General features: G+C 36.1%; 2 protein-coding genes across 4 annotated transcripts in view; both read left to right on the top strand.

Moving 5' to 3' along the window:
• Nucleotides 1-777: 777 nt before the first annotated feature.
• LOC137942056 (pentatricopeptide repeat-containing protein At3g14330-like) lies at nt 778-2,669 on the top strand. Its single transcript, XM_068787733.1, has one exon. It carries the CDS (start codon nt 853-855, stop codon nt 2,335-2,337), a length of 1,485 nt encoding a protein of 494 aa, XP_068643834.1. The 5' UTR covers nt 778-852; the 3' UTR covers nt 2,338-2,669.
• A 20,882-nt stretch (nt 2,670-23,551) lies between these two features.
• Nucleotides 23,552-25,414, top strand: part of LOC137941196 (phosphatidylinositol 4-phosphate 5-kinase 9) — a 32,168-nt gene continuing 30,305 nt past the window's right edge. The window contains exon 1 of one of the 3 annotated variants that reach the window (XM_068786507.1): nt 23,552-23,994. The gene's annotated coding sequence lies outside the window, so the exon portion shown is untranslated. Of the gene's footprint in view, nt 23,995-24,151; nt 24,308-25,414 lie in introns of those variants that run through there. The other 2 variants (XM_068786508.1, XM_068786509.1) reach the window with 2 other exon arrangements.

The raw sequence follows: 25,414 nt of genomic DNA, 5'->3' as shown, positions 1-25,414 counted from the left end.
TAGCTCGTCGTCCTCGCTCAACAAATGGAACGAATAACGGAGGTTTTAGAGAGGGGAGATAAGTCGTTAGTGCAGGGGATGGCGAGAGGAAAAGAGTCGAGCGTCGGGGAGAGGTCGTAGAGGGGGCAACTGAAATCGCCGAAGGTCGTGAGCGAGAGGAGCCGGAGAGGTTGCAAAGAGGGGAGAGAAGTCGCTGAAGGTCGTCGGTGCTGGGGACGGTGAGAGGAAAAGGAGTCGAGCGCCGGAGATAGGGCGCATAGAAGGGAATTGAAATCACCAAAGGTCGCGAGCGAGCGAGAGAAATTTTGTTTTCTCTGAAGCCCTCGTTCGACAGAGCTTCCTTCCCGACAGCCTGAGCCCAATGTAATTGAGAGAGGGAAAGTGAATTCAGAGTTCAACCCCATTGAATTCACTTTCCCTCCCATTATTTTACTTTCCCCCCTGCACCACTGGCACTACGCACTACCAGCTTAAGGCATATTTTACCCGGCTTACGTTGGGCACTAACAGGGCCTTTCTTATCAATTACTTTGGGACTTCTTATCCCTTCGATGCCACCGGAACAAATAAACTCGGTCCTGTCATGCCCAGTTTTTTCTGGGTCTCGCTCTTGTTCATGTGCATTCATCACAAATTATTATCAAGATTTATTTCAGATTGCAATGCAACGACGTCGGTGCCCCTGTCACTCCAAGCTCGCGTATTGTGAAATCTCACTTTCACCTGCCATATCCTTGCCATTACCCGACATCATGCTGACCTTTCTCAGTATTAGATGTAGCGTATTGGCATACTATGTACTTCTGATTGATCTTACCTACATTCTCTCTTGGGATTTTTCACATGAAGTGAATGGGCTTTAAAAGAAACTCAAACACAGGTTTTTGGTTGCCAATGTTAAAAACGGAATCACTCGGACAGCACACATGTACGAGTGAAATCTTTTCCCAACTCTTGAATCAGAGCTTGAGAAGCTGCAAAAATCTCAGAAGCACAAAGACGCTCCATGCTCTTCTCCTAAGAACAGGCTTTTTCTTCACCTCCCTTAGCCTTCATACTCATCTCATCCTATCCTATGCCAAATTTCACAAAAAAATTATTTCCGTTACCAATTTATTCAAATGCATGGACGCCACTGACCCATTACCTTGGAATGCTACTCTGGCCCGTTTCTGTCACCACGGTCTCCCCTTCTTTGCCTTAGAAACCTTCTTTTTCATGCACAGAAATTCCCTTCCCTTGGACACTTACTCCCTCTGCAGCTGTTTGAGTGCCTCTGCCTCCACTACAATGGTACAGTTCGGGAAACAAGTCCATGCTCAAGTATTCAAATCCGGTTGGTTGGCGAGCGTCTACGTCGGTGGAGCATTAATAGACTTCTATGTAAAATCCTCTGTAGTGGGGGACTCAGCCAAAGTGTTCGATGAAATTCCTTTTAAGAACACCATTTGTGCTAACGCATTACTATCTGGGTATGCCGATGCCAAAGAGTGGAGAAATGCACTAGAGTTAATCCGTGTGATGGACGGTGTGCATTTGAACACCGACAGGTTTACTTTATCTGCTATATTAAGAGTCTGTGCTGGGCTGTCAACCATTGCCTTGGGCAGGCAAGTGCATGGTAATATCATTCGTCGAGTTGAATATATGGAGAATGATGTGTTCCTCTTGAGCTCTTTGGTTGAAATGTATGGAAAATGTGGTTTAGTAGATCAGGGCCGACTAGTGTTTGATTTGGTGAAAAATGGAAAAGGGAAGAGAGATATTGTTCTGTGGACGTCTATGCTCAATGCTTATGGTCGAAATGGTCAATTCAAGGAGGTGATCCAACTATTCGATGATATGTCAGAGGAAAGGGTCCAGCCTGATGAGATAGCATTTCTGGCCGTCATCTCTGCCTGCAGTCATACAGGTAACGTTGATCGTGGAGTCCAGTACTTCGAATCTATGTCCAAGGACTTTGGTTTACTTCCACAGGCCGAGCACCATGCTTGTCTAGTTGATTTGTTGTGTAGGGCAGGGCAGCTGGAGCAGGCCTGGGAGGTGATGAGTGAGATGCAGTCAAGGGAGGACAGTGCTGGTCGTTCCAGTGGCAGTGTTTCTCTATGGGGTGCTTTACTGAGGGCCTGTGAGGCCTGTGGGAATGTGGAGAAGGGTAAGTTGGCAGCTGAAAGGGCACTGATATTGGAACCTGAGAATGTTGGCATTTATGTTGTATTGTCTAATCTGTATGCCAAGTGCGGATTATGGGATGAAATTGGAGGTTTGAGAGAGCTAATGAAGGAGAGAGGATTAAAGAAAGATGTTGGCTGCAGTTGTATTGATCTCACAAGATAGGTTCTTCGTTGCAGCTTCTTTTGTGAAAGAGTGTTAGGATGTTGATTTACTAACGTTTAATTTACTCTTTTAACTGGTACCCTCATGATTTATTTGTTTGGAGCTACCAGGGTTTTTTCTTTTTTTTTTTTTTGTGAAGGCAGCAAAAACCAAAGCGTCGTGTTTATGTTGGACTTATGTAAGTGATTGGTTAAGTGAGGGAACGGATCTGTGTGGTGATTAAGGTATGATTTCATTGGTTTTCTGTTAACTGTTTTACATATGCTAAGCAAGTTGAGAGGGATGGGTATAATCAAAGATTGGATTCTAGGGAAATCTGTTATAGTGAAATGAAAGAGCTGTAGAGATTTGAAAGACTCTAAGCGGACGTCACCGTTGTTATGAAAGGTTATAATTATGGGTTGTTTGTTCCATTCTTAATTTTTTTTTTTTTTAATTTATAGCTGGAGCGTTAAGCTGAGTACTGTAAGAGCAAAATCCAACGAGGAGATGTTTTAGCCAGAGCGCTCCTTTTTTAGGCTTCTCTTATTTTCACATAGTTCTTTTTATGATTTTAATATGGCTCTATTTCTTCTAAACTTCATAATTATTATAAAAATAATAATAATAATTAATATCATAGAGAAAAAAAAAACTAGATCATAGCAAAGATGGGGTTAGTCAACTTGACGCATAAGATGAACTTCAGCCGCATTATTTAGTGGAGCGTTAGCGTCTGATTTATGTTGATGAATCAGATGAACCTAAAAATCATCTCCACGATTTAATTTTTGGTATCTAGATTCCACAATATATTGTGAATCATTCGGATGAAGCGGGCGGGACCACTCGAACCCTCGTAAAAAAAAAAAAAAAATTGGTCTCTCTCCCACGCTCTTCCCTCTCTCGGTCTCCTTCCCTCGTCTCTTCGCCCTCTGAAATTTTTTTCCTCCCTCTCGGCCTCCATCTCCCTTCTCCCTTCTCCCTTCTCTCTTCTCCTTTCTTCCTCTGGCTTCCCCTTCTCCCTCTCGGCTTCCCTTTCCCTTCTCCCTCTCGTTGTAAACGTCTTCTCGGCCTCTCTCTCTCTCTCACTTGCTCTCCCTCTTGGCCTCCCGCTCGCTTCTCCCTCTCTTTTCCCTCTCGGCCTCTCACTCCTTTTTCCCTGTCACCACTCTTTTTCCCCCCAAAATACCTCCCGATTTCATTCGATTTCCCCTATTTCGATTTTGATTTTCTTCGATTTTTGACATTTAGGCGTCGATTTCTTCAATTCTACTTCGATTCGGCTTCGATTGCTCCATTTGGCTTCGATTTCACCCTTGAGCTTCGATTTTCCCCAAATTTCATAAGGTAAGCCTAAACCCTAATTTTTTCGATTAATTTAATGTTGTATTTGATTTGCCTTATAGGCCTACTTGTGATTGATTTATCTTACTTTTGATTTTTCCTACTGTGTTGAGAAATTGTTGACCAATGCCATTTCAACCATTGTTCTAAGATTTTGTTTTCCAATCTTATTTTTTCGGAGTAGGAGACTTTTGAGACCAGAAGCCTGCTTCAGAATGTCTCATTAGGGCAATATTTATATCCCTATTCAGAATTTTTAGATTGTTAAAAGTAAACTAGTAAAGAATTAGCCCTTTTTTTTTACCATAATCACGAATTTATTATGGATGTTCTTACTTGCAAGTTAGAGCAATACGGATGATATCACAATTGAAGTATTGAAGGAGTTGCCTCCTCTACAAGAGAAATAAGGGGAAGATTTGGAGATCAGTTCAGAGGAGGAAATGGGCGAGGAGGTAAATTCGATGGTGGCCAGGTTGGCTCATTTGACAGAAGAGGAAATATTGATGGCTCTTTTGATAGAAGAGGAAACAGTTGTGGCGGGAGGTTTTCCGGTGGGAGGGGTGGTGGGTTTTTGGGAGGGAGAGGTACCTCCAAATCAAATTGTGGGCTCTGAGTGCTCAACTTTTTTTTGTCATACGATTCTTAATTTGGTAAACATCTTGGAAATGAGGTTTGATGCCTTTGTGAGGCAGGCTGCCTCAAGGATAATAAATTCACTAAAGAAAAATGAATGACATACAAAAAACAATTTTGAGATCTACGGAGGTGATGCAGATTGGCTCTAATAGATTGAGGATTGAGATGAAGAGTACAAAGTGTTGGCTATGGCAGTTATTAAAGCTTTTATAATCTGATTTATTTGTTTCCTTTACTCTATTCATTTAAAACTCAAAGTTGAGTGTTAAATTTTGTAGTTTTGTTTGGAAGTAATGCACAAGGCTTGTATTATTTGACAAGAGCACATGTGTTTTCTTATATTTCTATGTAAGAAAATGGATTTTTTTCCTGATAAACTGTTTCCTAGCATGGAGCAAAATTTCTAGTTGTTGAAGTTATTTGTTTGGGTAGCAATAATACAAAATGGTAGACAAACAACTAAACTAAATTTAAATATGGGATACTTGGTGCAAACCAACACTTAACAACAATGGGCAAATCTAGATCGAAGTATTGTGACTTGGCCTAATCTTTTGCAGAGTTAGATGAGGATAGAAAGCCATCCTATGCAGTGGAGAGTTAAAGATAGGAAGAGCTAAAGGAGGAGTTCTCATCTAGAGGAGTGCAAAAATATAAAGTTTCTCAAAAAATTAATTCCAATAATAATGTACAATATCTAATAAGTAGCATAAAAAATGAATACCCTCTTTGTTTTCAAGAATAGTCCTAGATAAAATGTTTAAAGCTGATCAGATACTTATATCATTAAGTATTCATAATTTATTAGCATTATTTGATCAAAACACATTAAAATTGGGTTATAATATGTTATTAATAAATTAATACCTAAACTTATTATATTCGTTTATGTTATTTTTAACTTTATTTTTTTATTTTTTATAATTAATCTTGTGCACAATTAACTGGCTCATGTAATTACTGTATTAATTTATAAAAAATGCAATTATTAAAATAATATAATATCTAATTAGTATATTAATATATTTTAATTATAATTTAAATTACTTATTCGTGTAACAATCATGTTTGTTTTACCTAATTTTGGGTTTAAATATTATGTTTTAATTAAGTATACTATTACAATTTACTCATTCTCTTGTTTTTTATATTTTTCTCATTTTTGGGCACTAACACTGGAAACTATTTTCCGGTGCACATGAACTCGTCCACACTAACACCAAGTTTGAAGATGAAGTTCATATAGATGAATGAAATGAATTTGAAGCAAGAGATGAAGATGAACTTCAAATTTCAAGTACTCCTCCCCCCCCCCCCCCCCCCCCCCCCTCCTCCTCCTATATTTCTATGGATTAAAACCTAGAATTTAACATGGTATCAAAGTTAGAATTTTATGGTTTAAATTAAAGTTGATCAAGTCATGCAAGTGTAAAGAAAAGGAGTTTCAAAGCCATCCTTCAAGCAAGACAAGGTTCAGCCACTTTGAAGAAAGGAAGAGGCTGAAGTCAATCACTATCATCTCTCTTTAATCTGCTATGTTTCACTCTATGTATTATATTATGAAGGATCAAATTCATGTCTTTGAAAGTTATAAATTTGTTCATGGTCAAGCCTAGTCAATTCTAAAAAAGTATTCAATTTGTCTTCAAGTTTCAAAGGCTGAAATAGGATGCACATGTGTTCATTTTGTTGCTCATGCTTTTGCTTTGAATTTCATGCCATAAATTCTTCCATAATATTCAAAAACTCCTCTAAAATATCTCTTTGAGTTCTGCTTTGTTGAAAGAGTAATTGTTCAATTAATCCATTGAAACCCTTAGCTAGAGTTTGAAGAGTTGTTTTGGATAGTCCATAGTTTAACTGCATTTAGGATTAATTTCATTCCAATTATTATTTCATTTATCCCATGGCTAATTAATTGTGTTTTTGGGTTAATTAGAGTTTTGGTTTAAACTCTAAAAGGAGAAGCAGAAAATCAAAAAGAGGGAGGCCATGCTTGTATGCTTATAGGCCGGTTGCATTCTCTTACTTGATTGATGAATTCAATGTGTTGTTAGTGCTAATTTTGAATTCCATTGCATTAAAATTTTGTTGCTTTGATTCAATCATGTCCTCTTCCTCTAAAGCTCATTCAAGAGTGTTGTTTTCTAGGAAAAAAAATTCTTGAGTCATCATGGCTGAATTTTCAAACTCATTTTCTTCTTCTACATATGTTGATTTCAGCAAAGGTGATCCTTGAGGATTACTACAATTCCACTAAAAGGGTTAGTAATTATTTGTCTTTGTCCCAATGTGTTAAATGGCTCTTGATTACTAGAGACCTTGTTAGACATATAACTGAGTCATCTTTGAATATAGATGACCCCTCTTACCACGAGTGGTTGAGGGAAGATATTCTAGTTATCAATTGGCGGATTAATAGCATGGAAAAACATGTGGTAAACAAAAGTGGTGCACCTAGAGATAGTCAAAGCAATATGCACACATGTTTTGAAGTTATATTCTACTCTTCATAGTCTTCAAGGGATTGATGATATTTTTCAAGAGAGATGCAATACAAATAGTAAATACAACTTTCATGAGTACTTTGCTAGATTCATAGGGTTACTACAAGAATGGAAAGTTGCACAACCATATATTCTTGATATTGCTACAAATGAAAAACAGAGAGAGGATCTTGTTGCAGTTATATGTCTTGCAAATCTAGCATCTTACTTGGATTTAGCCAAGTCACAAGTACTCAGCTTCGCAACAAAACCTTCTATCAATGATGTATGTGCTATTAGGCTACGAATTCCAGTTAAAGAGTCCAACAATCAGCCATACCACATGGAAAGCTCATATATGTTCTCCCAAGGGAGGGGGAACAATGGTTATGGTAGAGGTAAAGGAAGAGGTGGAAAGACATTTAGAAAATCAGGAGGCATAAGTGGGAATGATCCTACCTCTAGTTCAAATAACACTAGTGGTTATCAAAGGAATTGTACTTTTTATGGGCTCAACAATCATCTGGTTGAGAATTGTTGGAACCTACATGGGAAACCACCATACTTCAAAGTTAAACAAGCATCAACTCCCACTACTAGTGAATCATCCTTAGATTCCTCCAAAGGAAGATTGACTCTATCAGAAGAGGATCATGAATTGTTTCAAAATTTTAAGAGTATGATGGGCACTCCTCAAAGCAACACTACAACTACAGTTGCTACTACTAGTACGTATTATTTTTTCTCATGTTCTTGCAATTCCCCTTGGATCATTGATTCTGGAGCCTTTGAGCACCTTAATAATTGAAGTTTTGTCTTTGTTAGAAGGTGAAAACAAAGGCAAAACCAAGCCCACCATGCCCACATGACCAAGAAAGGCGGCATGAGGTGTCACAAGGTGGAAAATTTGTAATCTTCCTTCCTTGATGTAACTCTATCTTCCCCTAATTGGTGTAATTTATCGTCTTTGACTAATATAATTAGGGATCCTAATTGATCCAGGAGTTTCCCTAAATATGTAATGGAAAAAGTATAAATAGGGGTTTAGTTGAAGGGTTTCAATTAAGCTCTCCTCTTCTCAATTCGTGGAAGTATGGGGTCCTAAATTCAATAATATTTTGTGACACCATGTACATTAAATTGATTTGTATCTTTTGCAAATGGGTCCCAAACAAGAATTCAGGGTACTGGTAAATCCACCATTTCACCATCTTTTTCACTTTCTAACCCTCAACTTCCATTAAGTCACTTCAAATCGATTTGTATCTATTGCAAATGGGTTCCAAACAAGAATTCAAGGTACTGGTAAATACACCATCTCATCATCTTTTTCACTTTCTATCCCTCAATTTTCATTAAGTCTTATGTCAGTGAATCAATTAACCAAGAAACTAAATTGTTATGTTATTTTTTTTCCTTCTCACTGTGTATTTCAAAACATTGTTAAGCACCTAGCCAATATTACCCAAAAGACTAGCCTGTTAGGAGCGAAAGACATAGGTACTTAACCACCCAGGACCATAACAATACACCCGCCCTCCCGAGCCGATGACCACGACGGCAATAACACAACAACGCACGCTAGTGGAGGGATCCCATACTCCCTGTCGGCGTCACGCCAGAGGCGTGCGGTCCACCTGCGCCGTGTAATCGCGAGGATTCAAAGTCAGGACGTAGCACCTGCTCTGATACCAAATGTTAAACACCTAGCCAATACTACCCAAAAAATCGGCCTGTATGGAGCGAAAGACATAGGTACTTAACCACCCAGGACCATAACAAACACTAAGATGAGATAGGTGATTGGTGGCAGCCATGAAAGAGGGGATATTTACTATATGGATCCTACCACCTTGAGAATAGTAGCAACAACCACAATAGAAGACGTTTCACAATGGCATAAGAGGCCAAACCATCTCTCTTTAGAAAATTTAAAAATTTTAGTTTTTTTCCCTTTATTCCGTTTCACAATTGTCATGTCAATTTTGTGAGCTTGGGAAACACCATAAGAGGTCGTGCCATCTCTTTTTTTTCACAATTACATTATTGCTTCTAGCCCTTTTTCTTTAGTTTATTCAGATATTTGGTGACTTATTAATGTCCCAAATATTTCACAATCTAAGTATTTTTTTATATTTATTATTGATGATTACATGACAGTTAGATGGTTATATTAGATGAAAGATAGGGCTGAAGTATTTTCTCTTTTCATTGTCGTTTGTGCTATGGTGGAAAATCAGTAGGCTAAAAATCTTTTGGTCTGATAAAGCGAAAGAATTTTTTTCCTCTTTTTTTCAAAATTTTTAAAAGGAAAAATGGATCATTCACCAATCCTCGTGTGTTTATACACCTCAACAAAATGGTGTCTAAAAAAGAAAACATCGATATCTTATAGAGGTTGGCCTCACTATTATGTTATCTATGAATGTTCCTCAGTTTCATTGGATCTATGCAGTCCTCATTGCATGTTTTTTTATTGATCGTATACCATCGAGTGTGCTACAAGGTGCCACTCCCTTCTCAAAACTATTTTCCAATTTAGTTGTTTTCCCTTTGTCACATAGGGTATTTGGGTGCACCTCATTTGTTCATCACTTAGGGCCTCACCAAAGTAAATTTCTTACTTAGGTTGTCAAGTGCATCTTCCTGGGGTATTCAAAAACCCAAAAGGGCTATGTGTGTTACTCCCCTTCCATGAAGAAAATATTTATCTTAGCCAATGTTTCCTTTTTTAAGCACCGGACCTATTTTTCAGCTAGCTCTCCTCCTGGTTTTACACCATCTACAGGGATGCCCAAGCCGCTTATTTCGGTGGATTAAGATTTTCAGATTGAGGACCAACCAATCGAGGATCTTCTCTTATCACCCGTTGCTCAGTCACCAATGGAATCTTCTGATGATCCCAAGGTTTGCTCTCCTCCTTCATCTCCACTAGTTTATGGCTCACCTTATGACTCTCACCCTATTGCTCTTCACAAAGATCCCTACTCCACTTCTGTTAGACCTCCATCCACTTCACATCTTATCTCTCATTATGTTTCCACTCATTGTTTGTCTCCAAGTTGTGTTTCTTTTTTTTTTCTGCAGTATCCTCTTACACCATTCCTACCTCTTATGAGACATGATTTGCGGTGCAAATGTACCATGGATGAAGAGACACATACACTGTACAATAATTCCATTTGGATCTGGTTCTCCTTCCACCTAGAAAGAAGGTAGTTGGGTGAAAAAGGGTCTTCTCACTCAAGTATAATCCAAATGGCTCTGTTGCTTGGTACGGGGCTTTATTGGTTGCTAAGGTTATACACAGTCTTACGGAATTGATTGTGATGAAACTTTTTCACGTGTTACCAAATTGAACTATGTTAGGGTTCTCATTTCTCTAGCAACCAATTTTAAATGGGAGCTACTTCAATTAGATGTCAAAAATGCTTTCTTCAATGGTACTCTCTCTGAAGAAGTTTACATGAGCCAATCACCAAGCTATGTGGTTGAGAGGGAGGAAATATGTCGACTAAATAAGGTAATCTATGGGTTGAAACAATCTCTTCGGGATTGGTTTGATGAATTTACCATTGTGGTTTCAAAGTTCGGGTTCAAGAGGTGTAAAAGTGATCACTCAATGTTCACCAAAAACACCACCAAGGGAAACATCCTTATGGTTGTATATGTGGATGACATTGTTATTACGGACATTGATCTTAGGGGCATTCAGTAGGTTAAGTGGGACCTAAACAAGGAGTTCCAAACCTAGGACCTCGGGCTCTTCAAGTACTTCCTAGGGATTGAAGTTCGTCAGTCTAGGCATGGTATAATTCTATCACAAAGTAAGTACATATTTGATCTATTGAAGGAAACTGGGATGTTTGGATGTAAGCCAGTTGATACACCAATAGAACCTAATGTTAAACTGTGTGGTGGAACTGGGAGTGATGTTGATGTTTGTCAGTTTTGGTGGTTAGTTGGGAAGTTGATCTATCTCACAATTACGAGACAAGATATATCTTATTCACTCAGTGTTATCAGTTAGTATATGCATCAACCTCAACAATTGCATTGGGAAGCATTGGAAATAATCCTTTGGTACTTAAAGAAGAGTTTGGGACAAGGATTGCTATACAAATGTTATGGGCAAATCAAAATTGAAGGTTTTGCTAATGCAGATTGGGTCGAATCTCCTAATGATGGAAAATCCACATCTGGTTATTGCACAGCAGTTGGAGGCAATCTAGTCACTTGGAGGAGCAAGAAACAAAATTGTCGTGGCAAGATCGAGTGTTGAGGCTGAATACGGGCTATGGCACTAGCAGTGAGTGAGTTGTTATGGCTGAAATTATTCATGACTAAGTTGGGATTCCAAATAACCAACCTCATGCAGCTTCAATGTGACAATCAAGCAACTATCCATTATTGATTTTTAGGACTCCATGAATTTAGCTCATGGAGGAAAAGGGAAAGAAACCCATTGGGAAAAAACTAGAGGAAGAAAGTTTATGGAATTGATGATACCTTACCCTCCCCCTGATGCTCTATTTATAGATTTATGAAACTACTATATTACAATAATACCCCTGAACTTAGGGTTTAGGGTTTTAACCCTAAAACTTTAACTTAATTACACCAATGCCATCTCTATGAGATGACCCTTTATTTACCATCCTGCCATCAATGTATATCGACTTATGGGCCTTCTCCTTGATTTATGGGCCTTGAGCCCATCTTCTATATCTCTTGGTTGCATGGGTCTTCCTTGGTCTTATGGGCTTGGGCCCATCTTCTAATACACTTGGATATGTGAGTCTTTCTTGGTCATGTGGGCTTGGGCCCTGTTTTCCAGCATTCCCCCTCAAGCTGGAGGTGAGAGAACAACATGAACTCCCAACTTGCTGCAAATGATGTATAAAATCTTTTTTGTATATGCCTTCATCTTCCAACACTCCCCCTCACGCTGGTGCTCTCGTTCACGAGGCCTAGCTGGTATAATATCAGTGAGAGTAAATCACTCCTAGCCGCTAAGACATTGCTCTGAAGTATCCACCTCCACCACCTTGTCCCTCCAAAGGACAATGACTCTCAAGTGGTAGAGTAATATATAATATTAATGGGGGGAAGTAACATAAATATAATAATAAGTTCCTCCGTCATGGACTTCCAACCACAAAAATGTGATATTTTTTACGAGGATGAAGTTCCTCCGTCATAGACTTCCAACCACAAATTTTTTTATGGGGATGAAGTTCCTCCATCATGAACTCCCAACCACAAATAATATTGATATTTTTTTAGGATGAAGTTCTTTTGTCATGGACTCCTAACCACAAAAATTTGATATTTTTGACAGGGATGCATTTTCTTCGTCATATACTCCCAACCATAAATAAATTTGATATTTTTGACGGGGATGAAGTTCCTCCGTCATGGACTCCCAACCACGAAAATTTGATATTTTTTTACGGGGATGAAGTTCCTCCGTCATGGACTCCCAACCACAAATAAATTTGATATTTTTTACGGGGATAAAGTTCCTCCATCACGGACTCTCAACCACAAATAATTTTGATATTTTTGATTGGAACATAAATAAATAATAGTATGAGGCTACCTCTTTTTTAATAATAATGTCTCATCAAAAGAGACACAATAGCAGCAGTTGAAATGAGCTTGGCTTGGCCCATTTAACACGACCCAAACTAATTCTTGTAAAATTACCCATGAACTAATCTGATGCACATATCTATACCAATTAATATGTTGACCAAGGAATAATCTGTGAATTTTTCAAAAATAATAATCCAACCAAAGAAAAAAATTTACCTAATCGTGGCGAAAGCATGAGTACGTTTATCGAGGCAAAAATAAGTGGCCTGAGTCAGGTTGACCCGAACCCAAGTTGACCCTGACCGAGTTGACTTGGTCCAAGTTGATCTAGGTTGACTCAATCTGCTGGTGCTAAAACAGTGGTCGGTTGGGAACTCTGGCGCGGGCTACACTGACTTGACTCGGGAGAGTCCAGGTTGCTCGGCATGCGTTGGGTTAACTCAGCGCTCAATTAAATTTCCTAACTTAGCCGCTCAAATAATAAAATTTCCTAAGTTAGGAAATTTAATTTTTCTGTATCTTCTTCCTCCCTGATTCTCGACGGAAACAGAGCTCGGCTCTTTGGGAGGAAACTTTCCCAGCGAGAGTTCAGATCTCTCAGGCAACGACATGTTCGTCCTCCCTAAACAGCAACCCAACAATAGCAATAGACGTTTTTTATCGGCACCGACGGACTCTCAGCAGAAACCGTCCAGAAACGGCAACTCGCATAATTCAGCGTCATTGTCCTCCCGTGGAAACTATGCAGTAGACCTTTTTTTTTCCTCCCAGGTGCAGAGTCGTCTTCTCCGGCGACGGTGGGTCGTCTTCCCTGTCAGCCAAACAGACACAACAGCAATACATCTCCTTCCCCGACGCCGAAGCTATAATGGATTTGGTGACGAAGACAACTCGCCAGAAACAACATTCTGGACTAAGTGGCTCGGGCAGAGAAGTTTTTTTTCGCAAGCTGTCGTCGTATTCGAATAGCGCAGAGTTGTCTTCTCCGAAAAAGGCAAACAGAGAGTAGCCAACTTCTTTCTTCTTCTTCGACAACGGTGGCGAACACTCCTCCCTCTTCGGTAACGGCACAAACAGAGAAGCAACTAAACTCTCTTTCGCGAGCCTCAACAACAGTGTCTCCTCTCTTTCAATTTTTTTCCTTCTTTGGCAACAACAACGTTATCTTCGGCAAAAACCAGAGCCTCGGCATCACAGCAACAACTAGAGAGCATAGCTGGTGCTACAACAACATAAAATATTCATGCCATGAAGCAATACGGGTTGTTTAGTCGGCTGCAACAAATGGCGGGAAGACTGGATAGTAGGATGGCAGAGAAAACTAATGTTTAACGATGCAAAACCAGACTTAACGAAGGAGAGAAAAAAACAATAATAGTAATATGACGGGTAAAACAAAACTAACAAAAATTTGAGCAAAGAAAAAAATAATGGTTTCTTTGAATCTGAAAACCACATATGGGAGTCCTGAAAGTCAATGCTCTAATACCATGTTGATTTTCAGGACTCCATGAATTTAGTTCATAGAGAAAAAGGGAAAAAAACCCATTGGGAGAAAACCGGAGGAAGAAGGGTTATGGAATTGATGATACCTTACCTCCCCCTGAAGCTCTATTTATAAATTTATTAAATAACTATATTACAATAATACCCCTAAACTTAGGGTTTAGGGTTTAGGGTTTTAACCCTAAAACTTTAACTTGATTATATCAATGTCATCTCTATGAGATGACCCTTTATTAACCATCTTGTCATCAATGTATGTGGGCCTATGGGCCTTCTCCTTGATTTGTGGGCCTTGAGTCCGTCTTCTATATCTCTTGGTTCCATGGGTCTTTCTTGGTCTTATGGGCTTGGGCCCATCTTCTAATACCCTTGGATATGTGAGTCTTCCTTGGTTGTGTGGGCTTAGACCTTATCTTCCAACATTCATAATGCAACCAATCTAGTATTTCTTAAAAAGACCAAGCATATTAAGATTGATTGTCACTTCATTCAAGAAAAACTATAAGCTAGGTTAATATTTATGCGGTATATACCTTTGAGAAATTAAATTGATCAAGACAAGACGTATCGCAAGAGCAGATATAGTTCTTTTCTCTGTACCAGGAATATAATTTCTTAAAACCCTTTCCCACTCGACAAGAAAAGAATTGATAAACATCTTCAAAAAAAAACTATTGTTGTGAAGTCACTCACAGATACATGCACCAAGTTGGGAATATTTTATATTTTTTTACCAGCTTGAGGGGGAGTGCTGAAGACATTCAAGTGTTATATCATGTAAATAAGAGAGTGAGTGATATAAGTTTAGGGTTATTTTTTTATTTGCTTAGATACTAGGGCATTCAAGCCCCACCTATATAAGTAACACAGTGAGGGGGAGGAGGCTCATTCAAGCTTTTCTCTAAACCCCAGTTCTTCACTCTCCAACTCGTGCTCCTTTCGTAAACTCACTTCTCTTCATCTTCTCTGCTTCCTTCCTTCTTCTTTCTTCTCTGTTATCTATGGATTAAACCTTAGAATTTAATATCTTGTAAATTGGGAAGAAAAAAAATTTCCTCCTACTATAGTAGATTGCTCTCAATTGACTAATCTTTCCTTCACGACATCCATTACATGAAGCAAGCCAAGATTGGATTAAACATTTTCAAATTAGTTATCAATATTTTGCTCCAATTTTAAGTTTGATTAGTTGTTTAATTTTCTTGTAACTTCATTTATCTGATTGTGTATTCAGTCTTGGTGAAGATCATAGAACATGACTTTTTTGTCGTCCTAAACGATTTCCCGCAAAGGTGTCTCATATTGTATATTTCCTCTCATACTTTTCTCGAAGTTTTAGTTTTTCAAATAGAAGCTCTCAACTAGAAAGAACCTTCTCTCTGCATTTGATTAGCATATGGATGTATTTAATTAACGTGTCTCTCCCTATTGCTTCCTGACTTTAGACGGGTTCACCTTCATTGGGTTTATCAAGTGTCATAATCTACTCTCCATTTCATTTTGGGTTGTTTTTTATTCATTTTCTTTGGTGTTAGTATGATTGCATGGATTTTTGTGTTAAAGTAACCTATGTTGCATGGATTATTGTTTGTCGCATATTTTGTTGCTTCTTTTAATAATTATTTTTTTTATCCTAAGTCTTTGTGTGTTGTTTTAGGATACCTTACTTTGTTACTTTTCCTTTGATCACCATATCAGGTAAGCTTGATTTGTGTAATTTTTTAAAGTTTAGCTTTTTTCCCATATTAAAATTCTACTTTCAAGTTCTCTTTTCAAATAGGCAAGAGAGGGATCAACAACTATATTCCAGGTGCTAGAGTCAGTTATTTGAAATTTCACAGACACTCATTGAAGAAACCATGTTAATTTGGATGCACTTGAAAACTTTTTAGAGCATGCCTAAAAATGCCAAAGAAAGATCAATACCAAGTAATATTGGGCAAGATTGGCTTGAGAGGTTGAAAGAAGTTGCTTATGCTGCAAAAAGATGTGCTCAACGAGTTTGTGACTCAAGTTGAAGGAAGGAAATTGAAGGGCTATATTGAAACGGGCAAGAGGGGGATTGATGACTATAATCCCAGTATTGGAGTCAATTGCTTGAAATTTTCAATGTGATTTGGTGCATTAGAAAACCATATTACAAAGAATTTTAATAGCTTTGTCAAAGAAATTTGGAACACATTACTTGATTAACATGATTTCTTCTCATATTTTCTCATTTCATGCCACCTCTGACGTACAACATGAGCAAATCATATGTTTTTCAATAAACAATATGACTCACATTAAGATGTGGTATGAGAAGAAATTGTCTTCATTTTTATTTCCTAAATCAAAATGACATAATCTAGTAAAAGAATTCACTGAAAATTTTCAAAGTCCGATTCTCATGCAAGGATGTGCATCAATCTATTGTTGGAGTTGGAATTAATGACAAAGCCGAAGTGTTTGGGAAAACCCATAACAATCCAATTTGGTCTTCTATTCTTTGATGAGATACTTCAATTTTTTTACATCATTTTCCTGTATTGGATGTAATTAATAAATGAATCAAAATTTTCTAAGGTGGGTTTTGTTGAAATTTTTGTTTTAATGCTACAAATTTTGAGAATTTAGTTGGTGGATCATCCCAATCAATACATTGTCTTGATATGTTATCATTTGGTATTGCAAGAAAAACTTTTAAATGTGTTTATTATTATTCTTTATATTATTTTTGGCATCTACTCCTATTTTTTACCAAGTTTTTATGTTTTTTTTTAGTTGCATAATTTTTTATTGCTCTTGAGTTTTACATACATTGAACTGATTGGTAAATCTTGCCATTTCTTGTTTTTTTTCTTCTCTTGAGTATTACACTATAGGTCTATAAAATGATTTCTAGTTTGATTCTTTCCATTTTTTGAAGTCTTAGATTTGTTTGTGTGGTACGTCTGATCCTCAACTCTAACCGAGAGGTTATTCGTCTTTCTCCTTCTTTTTTTTCTTTTTTTTTCTAACAGCTAAGTCTTTGTTTTTGTTTGTTTACTTTTCAAATCAAGCGACATAATAAAAAAAGTTGTTGTAAGATAAGGTTTTTAGTTTTTACCGGTGAAACTATTTAATCCTGGTCATGTAGCTCATGCTCTCTTTTTTTCCTTATTGAAAAATTACTTATTAACCATAATCTCTATATATCAAATTTATTTTTTCGAATGAAGGAAGCCAATTAGAGAGTTGCTATTAGGTAGGACTTATTTGACTTTTTCTACTCAGTCTTATGAAATTGTTTAACTTTGATGTGGTGAGTCATTGTTTATTAATTAGCAAATCCTATAGTGTGGTGAGTCTTCTTAGTTTGAGAAAATCCGTATTTGTTCTTCTTATTTAGATTGTATTGTTGTTCTCTTTATTTTTTCAAATAGAAGCTCTCAACTAGAAAGAACCTTCTCTCTGCATTTGATTAGCATATGGATGTATTTAATTAACGTGTCTCTCTCTATTGTTTCCTGACTTTAGACGGGTTCACCTTCATTGGGTTTATCAAGTGTCATAATCTACTCTCCATTTCATTTTGGGTTGTTTTTTATTCATTTTCTTTGGTGTTAGTATGATTGCATGGATTTTTGTGTTAAAGTAACCTATGTTGCATGGATTATTGTTTGTCGCATATTTTGTTGCTTCTTTTTATAATTATTTTTTTTATCCTAAGTCTTTGTGTGTTGTTTTAGGATACCTTACTTTGTTACTTTTCCTTTGATCACCATATCAGGTAAGCTTGATTTGTGTAATTTTTTAAAGTTTAGCTTTTTTCCCATATTAAAATTCTACTTTCAAGTTCTCTTTTCAAATAGGCAAGAGAGGGATCAACAACTATATTCCAGGTGCTAGAGTCAGTTATTTGAAATTTCACAGACACTCATTGAAGAAACCATGTTAATTTGGATGCACTTGAAAACTTTTTAGAGCATGCCTAAAAATGCCAAAGAAAGATCAATACCAAGTAATATTGGGCAAGATTGGCTTGAGAGGTTGAAAGAAGTTGCTTATGCTGCAAAAAGATGTGCTCAACGAGTTTGCGACTCAAGTTGAAGGAAGGAAATTGAAGGGCTATATTGAAACGGGCAAGAGGGGGATTGATGACTATAATCCCAGTATTCGAGTCAATTGCTTGAAATTTTCAATGTGATTTGGTGCATTAGAAAACCATATTACAAAGAATTTTAATAGCTTTGTCAAAGAAATTTGGAACACATTACTTGATTAACATGATTTCTTCTCATCTTTTCTCATTTCATGCCACCTCTGACGTACAACATGAGCAAATCATATGTTTTTCAATAAACAATATGACTCACGTTAAGATGTGGTATGAGAAGAAATTGTCTTCATTTTTATTTCCTAAATCAAAATGACATAATCTAGTAAAAGAATTCACTGAAAATTTTCAAAGTCCGATTCTCATGCAAGGATATGCATCAATCTATTGTTGGAGTTGGAATTAATGACAAAGCCGAAGTGTTTGGGAAAACCCATAACAATCCAATTTGGTCTTCTATTCTTTGATGAGATACTTCAATTTTTTTGCATCATTTTCCTGTATTGGATGTAATTAATAAATGAATCAAAATTTTCTAAGGTGGGTTTTGTTGAAATTTTTGTTTTAATGCTACAGATTTTGAGAATTTAGTTTGTGGATCATCCCAGTCAATACATTGTCTTGATATGTTATTATTTGGTATTGCAAGAAAAACTTTTAAATGTGTTTATTATTATTCTTTGTATTATTTTTGGCATCTACTCCTATTTTTTACAGAGTTTTTATGTTGTTTTTTAGTTGCATAATTTTTTATTGCTCTTGAGTTTTACATACATTGAACTGATTGGTAAATCTTTTCATTTCTTGTTTTTTTCTTCTCTTGAGTATTACACTATAGGTCTATAAATTGATTTCTAGTTTGATTCTTTCCATTTTTTGAAGTCTTAGATTTGTTTGTGTGGTACGTCTGATCCTCAACTCTTACCGAGTGGTTATTCGTCTTTCTTCTTCCTTTTTTTTTTTTTTCTAACAGCTAAGTCTTTGTTTTTGTTTGTTTACTTTTCAAATCAAGCAACATAATAAAAAAAGTTGTAAGATAAGGTTTTTAGTTTTTACCGGTGAAACTACTTAATCCTAGTCATGTAGCTCATGGTCTCTTTTTTTCCTTATTGAAAAATTACTTATTAACCATAATCTCTATATATCAAATTTATTTTTTCGAATGAAGGAAGCCAATTAGAGAGTTGCTATTAGGTAAGACTTATTTGACTTTTTCTACTCAGTCTTATGAAATTGTTCAACTTTGATGTGGTGAGTCATTGTTTATTAATTAGCAAACCCTATAGTGTCGTGAGTCTTCTTAGTTTGAGAAAATCCGTATTTGTTCTTCTTATTTAGATTGTATTGTTGTTCTCTTTATTTTTTCAATTGCCATTATGTGAATTTTGACTTATTTTTGTCTCTCGTTTATTATTAAGGTGGATATGAGCAAACTATAGCATTTTGACTCTTTTTAATGATTCTAACTATTTCCTTCATTTCTTTTTATCTATAGGAAGTCTTTTATATTGTTAGACTATTGCCCACCCAGAGACTATCGGGTTAGTACACTTATTTAGTGTAAGTGAAAGTGAATTACGTAGTGTAAGTAAAAGTGAAAGTGAATCACTTGTTGGTATTAGGGTGATAGGTGTAAAATGTACTGGAAAACACTTTCCTGTGTTAGTGCCCAAAATGAAAAATATAATGTAAACAAGAGAATGAGTTACTTTTTATAATATACCTAAATAGATCATATACCTAAACAAATAATTAACCTAAACAAACATTGTTACTACCCTAATAAGTAATTAAATTTAGTATTAAATTGTATTACAATTCTAATTAAATAAATAAGATATTTTATTAATAAAATAAGATAGATTATGGTTTATCTAAATTAATACAATAATTACGTGTGATAATTAAATGGAGTACTAATTAATTGTAAAAATAGATAAATAAAAAGTAAAAAACAGTAATGAACATAATAAATAATTAAATATAATATTTTATTAAAAATCATTAGTTTAATTAATGATAAAAATGAATAATTAAACAAAAATACTTGATCTATTTTTTACTTTAAAAATATTTTAATTACCACTCTTAAATCACTAATTTAATATATTAATAAAAATAATTAATATAATAAACGGTAAATAAATAAATAAATAATAGTATTAATTAATAATATAATTCTACAAAATAAAAAATCATTGGTTTAGTTAATGATAAAAAATAGAATAATTAAAAAAAATACTTGATCAATTGCTTATTTTAACAATATTTTAATTAAAATTCTTAAATCACAAATTTAATATAGTAATAAAAATAATGAATATTATAATTAAATATATATAATATTTTATTAATAACATAAGATATATTTTACATAGTATAATTAACAATATATTTCCACAAAATTTAAAATAAGTAATTTATTTAATGATAAAAATAGAATAATTAAACAAAAATACTTGATCAAATGTTGACTTTAACAATATTTTAATTGACACTCTTAAATCACTAATTTAATATAGTGATAAAAATAATAAATATAATAAATAAACGAATATAATATTTTATTATTTACATAAGATAGATTGTTATGTAGCATAAATTCATAATATATTTCCACAAATTTTAAAATCATTACTTTAATTAATTATAAAAAATAAAATAATTAAACAAAAATGCTTAGTAATGAACTGAAGTAATAATGAGCGAGAGCTAGAGGGGGGGTGAGAGAGCGAGAGCACTGAGAGGAGTGCAAGATCAACTTTCACAAATTGAACCACGAGTTTAAGTGGATGAACCAGGATTTCGATGGGAATCCTGATTCACGCATCCGGATCAAGTGATAATGTAATCTAATTCACTTTCACTTGACCCAAAAGTGCACTAACATGCCCGTAATATTCCTTGGTAATAAACTATTAGAATTGATAGTAGAAGATTGATAGAAAGAGATAACGTTTCTAAATTTTAACCATTTTAAAGGAGGTAAACCCTTCAGTTCAAGAAAGACCTTGAGCTTCATGATGAGAAATTGTTCTCCTCCAATAAGATCTTTTGTACTAAATTGAAAAGTAAACCCAATAAAGTGTTTTGTTCTTTCTTTATTTTTGGTGAATAAATTTGTTCTATATTGTTTATGATTAAAAATTTTATTTGTTAAATATTTTTTTATTTTAGCAGCCAACATATCCTACCTCCCCTTGCTCTTTCCACTCACAAACCTGTTGAACAAGAATATTTCTTCCATTATTTCAGCAAGAAGCTCCTCCCTTAGGTTGTTGTTCATCGTCCTTGTTTGAAGTGGTTCAAGGGGGCTAAGAGTTGTGCATGAAAGTTTTTTTTTTTTTTTTTTCCTCAAGTAATATTGTGTTCATGTCAAGTCTTAAAACTGCTATGTTTGACAAAGACAAAGTTAATCTACCCTTTCTACTAACTCTACATTTGAACTTTTACAAATTATAAATTATGAGATAGCTTTTCCTTAATAAAACATAATTTTACCTTAATTTGTCAAATTATCCTTCATGTAAGATAATATGGGGTAATCATATTAGTATTCTGAAATCAAGTCGTCGTCTACTCCATTCAATTTGCTAATATGTGTTCCATTAACAAATTTTAGATGGGTAAACATGAACCAGTCAAACTTGAACGTCGTTTCTTTCCTAGATGACCCATATAGCATGTAGCGGATTGCTGATAGAAGCAATAGTGAGGATCATTTTCTGGGTCTATCTTAAAAATTAATTAATGCCGACTGACAGTGAAGGATCCTACGACTAGCAACTTTCACTCTTTGTTTCTGATAAGAACATGGATTGCAAGATCGGTAGAGCTTGCAGTGAAAATGGATGAAAACTATGACTTTTTCATAAAGCATTTCAGACCTCACAAAGCGACATGCACACGAGGACAAGCACAGAAGAATAAAAAATGAAACTCGTTAATGGCGGAGGGCTGCTCGATCGTGTCCAGGCTTCTGGAGTTCGTGGTTCAAATGCTAGCCATAGACTGCGTCCACCCAAAGATCTGTTTCAGTGAAGACGAAAGGTGTGTTTTATAATCCCATAACGAGGAATATAAATGGGATACGAACACGCAGTAACTCCCCCTTGGCTGAAAGGTCGGTGTTTGCCAGCAAGATCATGGAATTCGGGCCAAGCCTAGTATATTTAAATATTGTCTGATATTTGGATGAGACAGCCGACAGGGACGAGCTGCCTATTAATGGCTTTTCAACTACATGAGAAACAGCCGACTTTTGTAAGTTTTAGAGAAAAAGGAGGGTTAGATGTACCAGTGGGCTCCATCTCTGCCGCTATTTACCGACCATGTCTCAACGCGTGTCCTCGGATTCCATTTACAGACTAGACGTCCTTGAAAGGAGGCAAAACATTCACTGAACAGAAAGAGGAGACATCCTTACTGATGGAAACTGTAAGTTCTTGGTTTCTGGCATTAATGGTGCTCACTACTGAATCTTCCAGTTCAGTCAGTACAGTTGGACCATGATATCTATGAATGAAGAGGTCGGAAGAAGAGGGGAAGTAATGAATTAAGAAAACAAATTGAAATTCCTTTCTTTTTCTTCCATAAAGAATCTTACCATTTCGGTTTTTTTATTGGCACGAGCTCTGAAAGTAATAAAAAATCTTTCTCGTCTTCTAGAGAAATGACAAGAACAAAACAACGATGATTCAGTTCAATTTATCTGGAGTCATTCCTATATCCTATCTGCTTTTGCCCAGAGAAGGAAGGTACTTATGAATTAGTGCCCACAATACATTCTGTAAATAGCGTATCTTTGATCATTTGTCAAAAAAATTGATTTACTGCAGAGCTCGAGTGTTCTTCAAGCATTGCTGAGCTAGCTAGCTTTTAATTATTAGTGGGTAAATCTTTTTCTGGGAGGCAATTTTGGTTGCAGATGAACTTACCCTGGATTGGAGATCCATCGATGTTAGGAATTCAGTTGAAATCGACAACAAAAGCAATCAGGGTATGCCGACTCATTTGTCCACATTGTGTTGCATGCTTGCTTCCTTGACATTGGAGTGTCATCTGACGAAGGTAGCTTGTCACTTACCAAACGCTGTTGTAGTGGAGCCTCCACTCAGTTAATAAAGCTTTGATGTGTAACACCGGACAGGATCAGACGTAAACTTCTGGGTTCTAATTCCTGCTTTCTTTCTTTCGTCAAATACTTCCGTTTATCACTTCCAAATGCGACGGGGAGCTTCTCTGCTTTTGGGAGCTCCAGCTCCAATTTCTAGTTCAACTTTCAGGGGTGACACTGAAAAGTGGTTAGAGAACCTGAATTCCTCAAATTTCAGAACCTGAATGCAGTCAGCATGTCTAACAAAATGTGCCTTGTGGTTTCTATACTTATCCACTACTTGAAGAACATGTACGAAATTAAAGTGGGGAATAAAAACTGGAGGATCGAACGCCTCTCAGTCTCTGATTCTGCTCATAAAATATGATTCCAATTGGTTTTCGAACATATCTTTTGAGGTGGCTTAACTTGTTTTTTTATTAATTTTTTACGAAACCTTCCTTCATTATTCGCCGCCTCCAAGTTGGAATTTGGTATTTGGACCAGTTTGAACATTCTGCGGCAGCCATGGATTATAGCAGATTATACCATATCTGCGTCTAATATGCAATTTCAGTTTGAAGAAGGCTTCGGTTCATTCACTCTGAGCAGAGGGTTCGGGAAACGGAGAGATGCTAGGGCAATGACAAAGCCAACCAGCTGGGTCCCACCTTTTCCTGAGGGCATTGTCGGCCTTATGCGATGAGTATGGTCAGAGAAGGAACAGATGATGCGTTTTCATTTTCGAAAATAATAAATACTCGTCGGAGACTACTGTAAAACGCATGCAAGGGCAGTAAGCTTTCGCAATCGCTACCAGACTCGAATTCGATGCCTTGGTCTTAATCAGAGCTGCCCTCGATCTCGCCTCCAAGTCGGTCAATTCTGTGGTTAGATGGATTTGTCCTACCTCGGAGAGGGATGATTAGGTAAGCTGTATTTTTATAATGGCGTATGTTATTTCACAATTTATGTATTGCCAATTGTGGAAAGAAAATATCAAAAATTTCGAGTTTCCCGAGAGTAAATACTTCATATAACATATGCACACCGAAAATTGCTCGTGTGATATGTATGCAACTGGGTTTCCTTCGATTCGGTTCAGATTTACGGAGCCTCCTCTTTGCCTCCCTTCTGTTACTACTTCGATCTGAAAACATCCCGAACTTCTAGAATTTCATTCCCTCTCTCTTTTCTTTGGTCTTTCTTCTTCTTTTTCTCCGTTCTCCTGAACGTGGTAAGGTACTCTTTTTTTTTTTTTTTCTTTTTTTTTTTAAATTGCGTCATTGATCTATCTCGTTGTAATAACTTGTGACAAAGGCCTGAGTTTATCGACTGGGAGAAATAAATTTTTGGGGTTTACTTACTGAAAAAGGTAATTAAAGACTTGTCGGTTGTTTCGCTTAGTTTTCGGACATATTTTGAATTTCTAAAACGACTATTTAACTTGTTAGATATATGTTTTGCTTTCGAGAATATGTGAGAGCATGCATTCACGATAGTTCGTTTCACTAATTTCACGGTTGATTTAAGTTTTTTCCAGTTATGCAAATGTGAGACTGTGTGTCAGGAAAAGCTCAATTGAAGTTTGACAGTTGTACTCTTTCGGTTGTGTAAGAAAGCGGTCCGTAATTTGATAATTTCCATGTCAGATAAATATTTTGTGATCTCTTCAAGATTGTAGTTGGTTAATGTTGACTAAATCAAGTTTTCTCAGTGGATTCAAAATTGGCAATCCTTATGAAAGTTCTAAAGTATCCAAACATGGACCTTCAATTTCTTTTGTTTATATGAGTTCAACAGTAGTTAAAACAACTTGGGTTGCCACATCCAAATGCATCTTGTTGGGTGGAAATTTATGTTGGTGGATTAGCTTCACAGGAGAATCTGCAATCTTGTTTTATAAATACTAAGTTGATTTTCTTTCTTTTCAATATTATCTATCAGACTCCAAAAAGATTATTAGCATGCTTGTTTGGTTTTTCTTCATGCCTTTCTATTTTCTCCAGTCATCCTTCTGCCTCTTCAATCATTAATATTTTCCTTTTTTTGAAAGTATTAATATTGTCTATTGTAGTGAGGAATCATAGAATTTCCTTTCTTTCTGGGATTCGTCCTTTGTTTTCTTTTCCATCTCAATCTGCTGCTAGTATTTTTTTTCATAGTGGTTTTCGTAAGATTTTCTTGCTTTAAAGATAGAAAATATAAAGGGGAGGGAAGATTTTCTCAAGACTTACAACAATGATGAGTGCCCTACAAACAAAGATTGCCACGAGACACCCCTTTTGGCTAGTGTATCTAAAATTATATTGGTTGCCCTGAGGTTTTGATGCCAATGAACATTGAGAT

This window comes from Aristolochia californica, unplaced genomic scaffold, assembly GCF_029961685.1.
Source record: "Aristolochia californica isolate CCGP_79_NKW_82.1479 unplaced genomic scaffold, dmAriCali1.0.hap1 SCAF_9, whole genome shotgun sequence".
Lineage (NCBI taxonomy): Eukaryota > Viridiplantae > Streptophyta > Magnoliopsida > Piperales > Aristolochiaceae > Aristolochia > Aristolochia californica.
Note: the sequence above shows the minus strand (reverse complement) of the source record. Positions and strands in the feature narration are given on the sequence as shown.

Bases quoted from the DNA above. Each gene is read 5' to 3' on its own strand.
- LOC137942056 (XM_068787733.1), top strand. From the start codon at position 853: ATGGGCTTTAAAAGAAACTCAAACACAGGTTTTTGGTTGCCAATGTTA.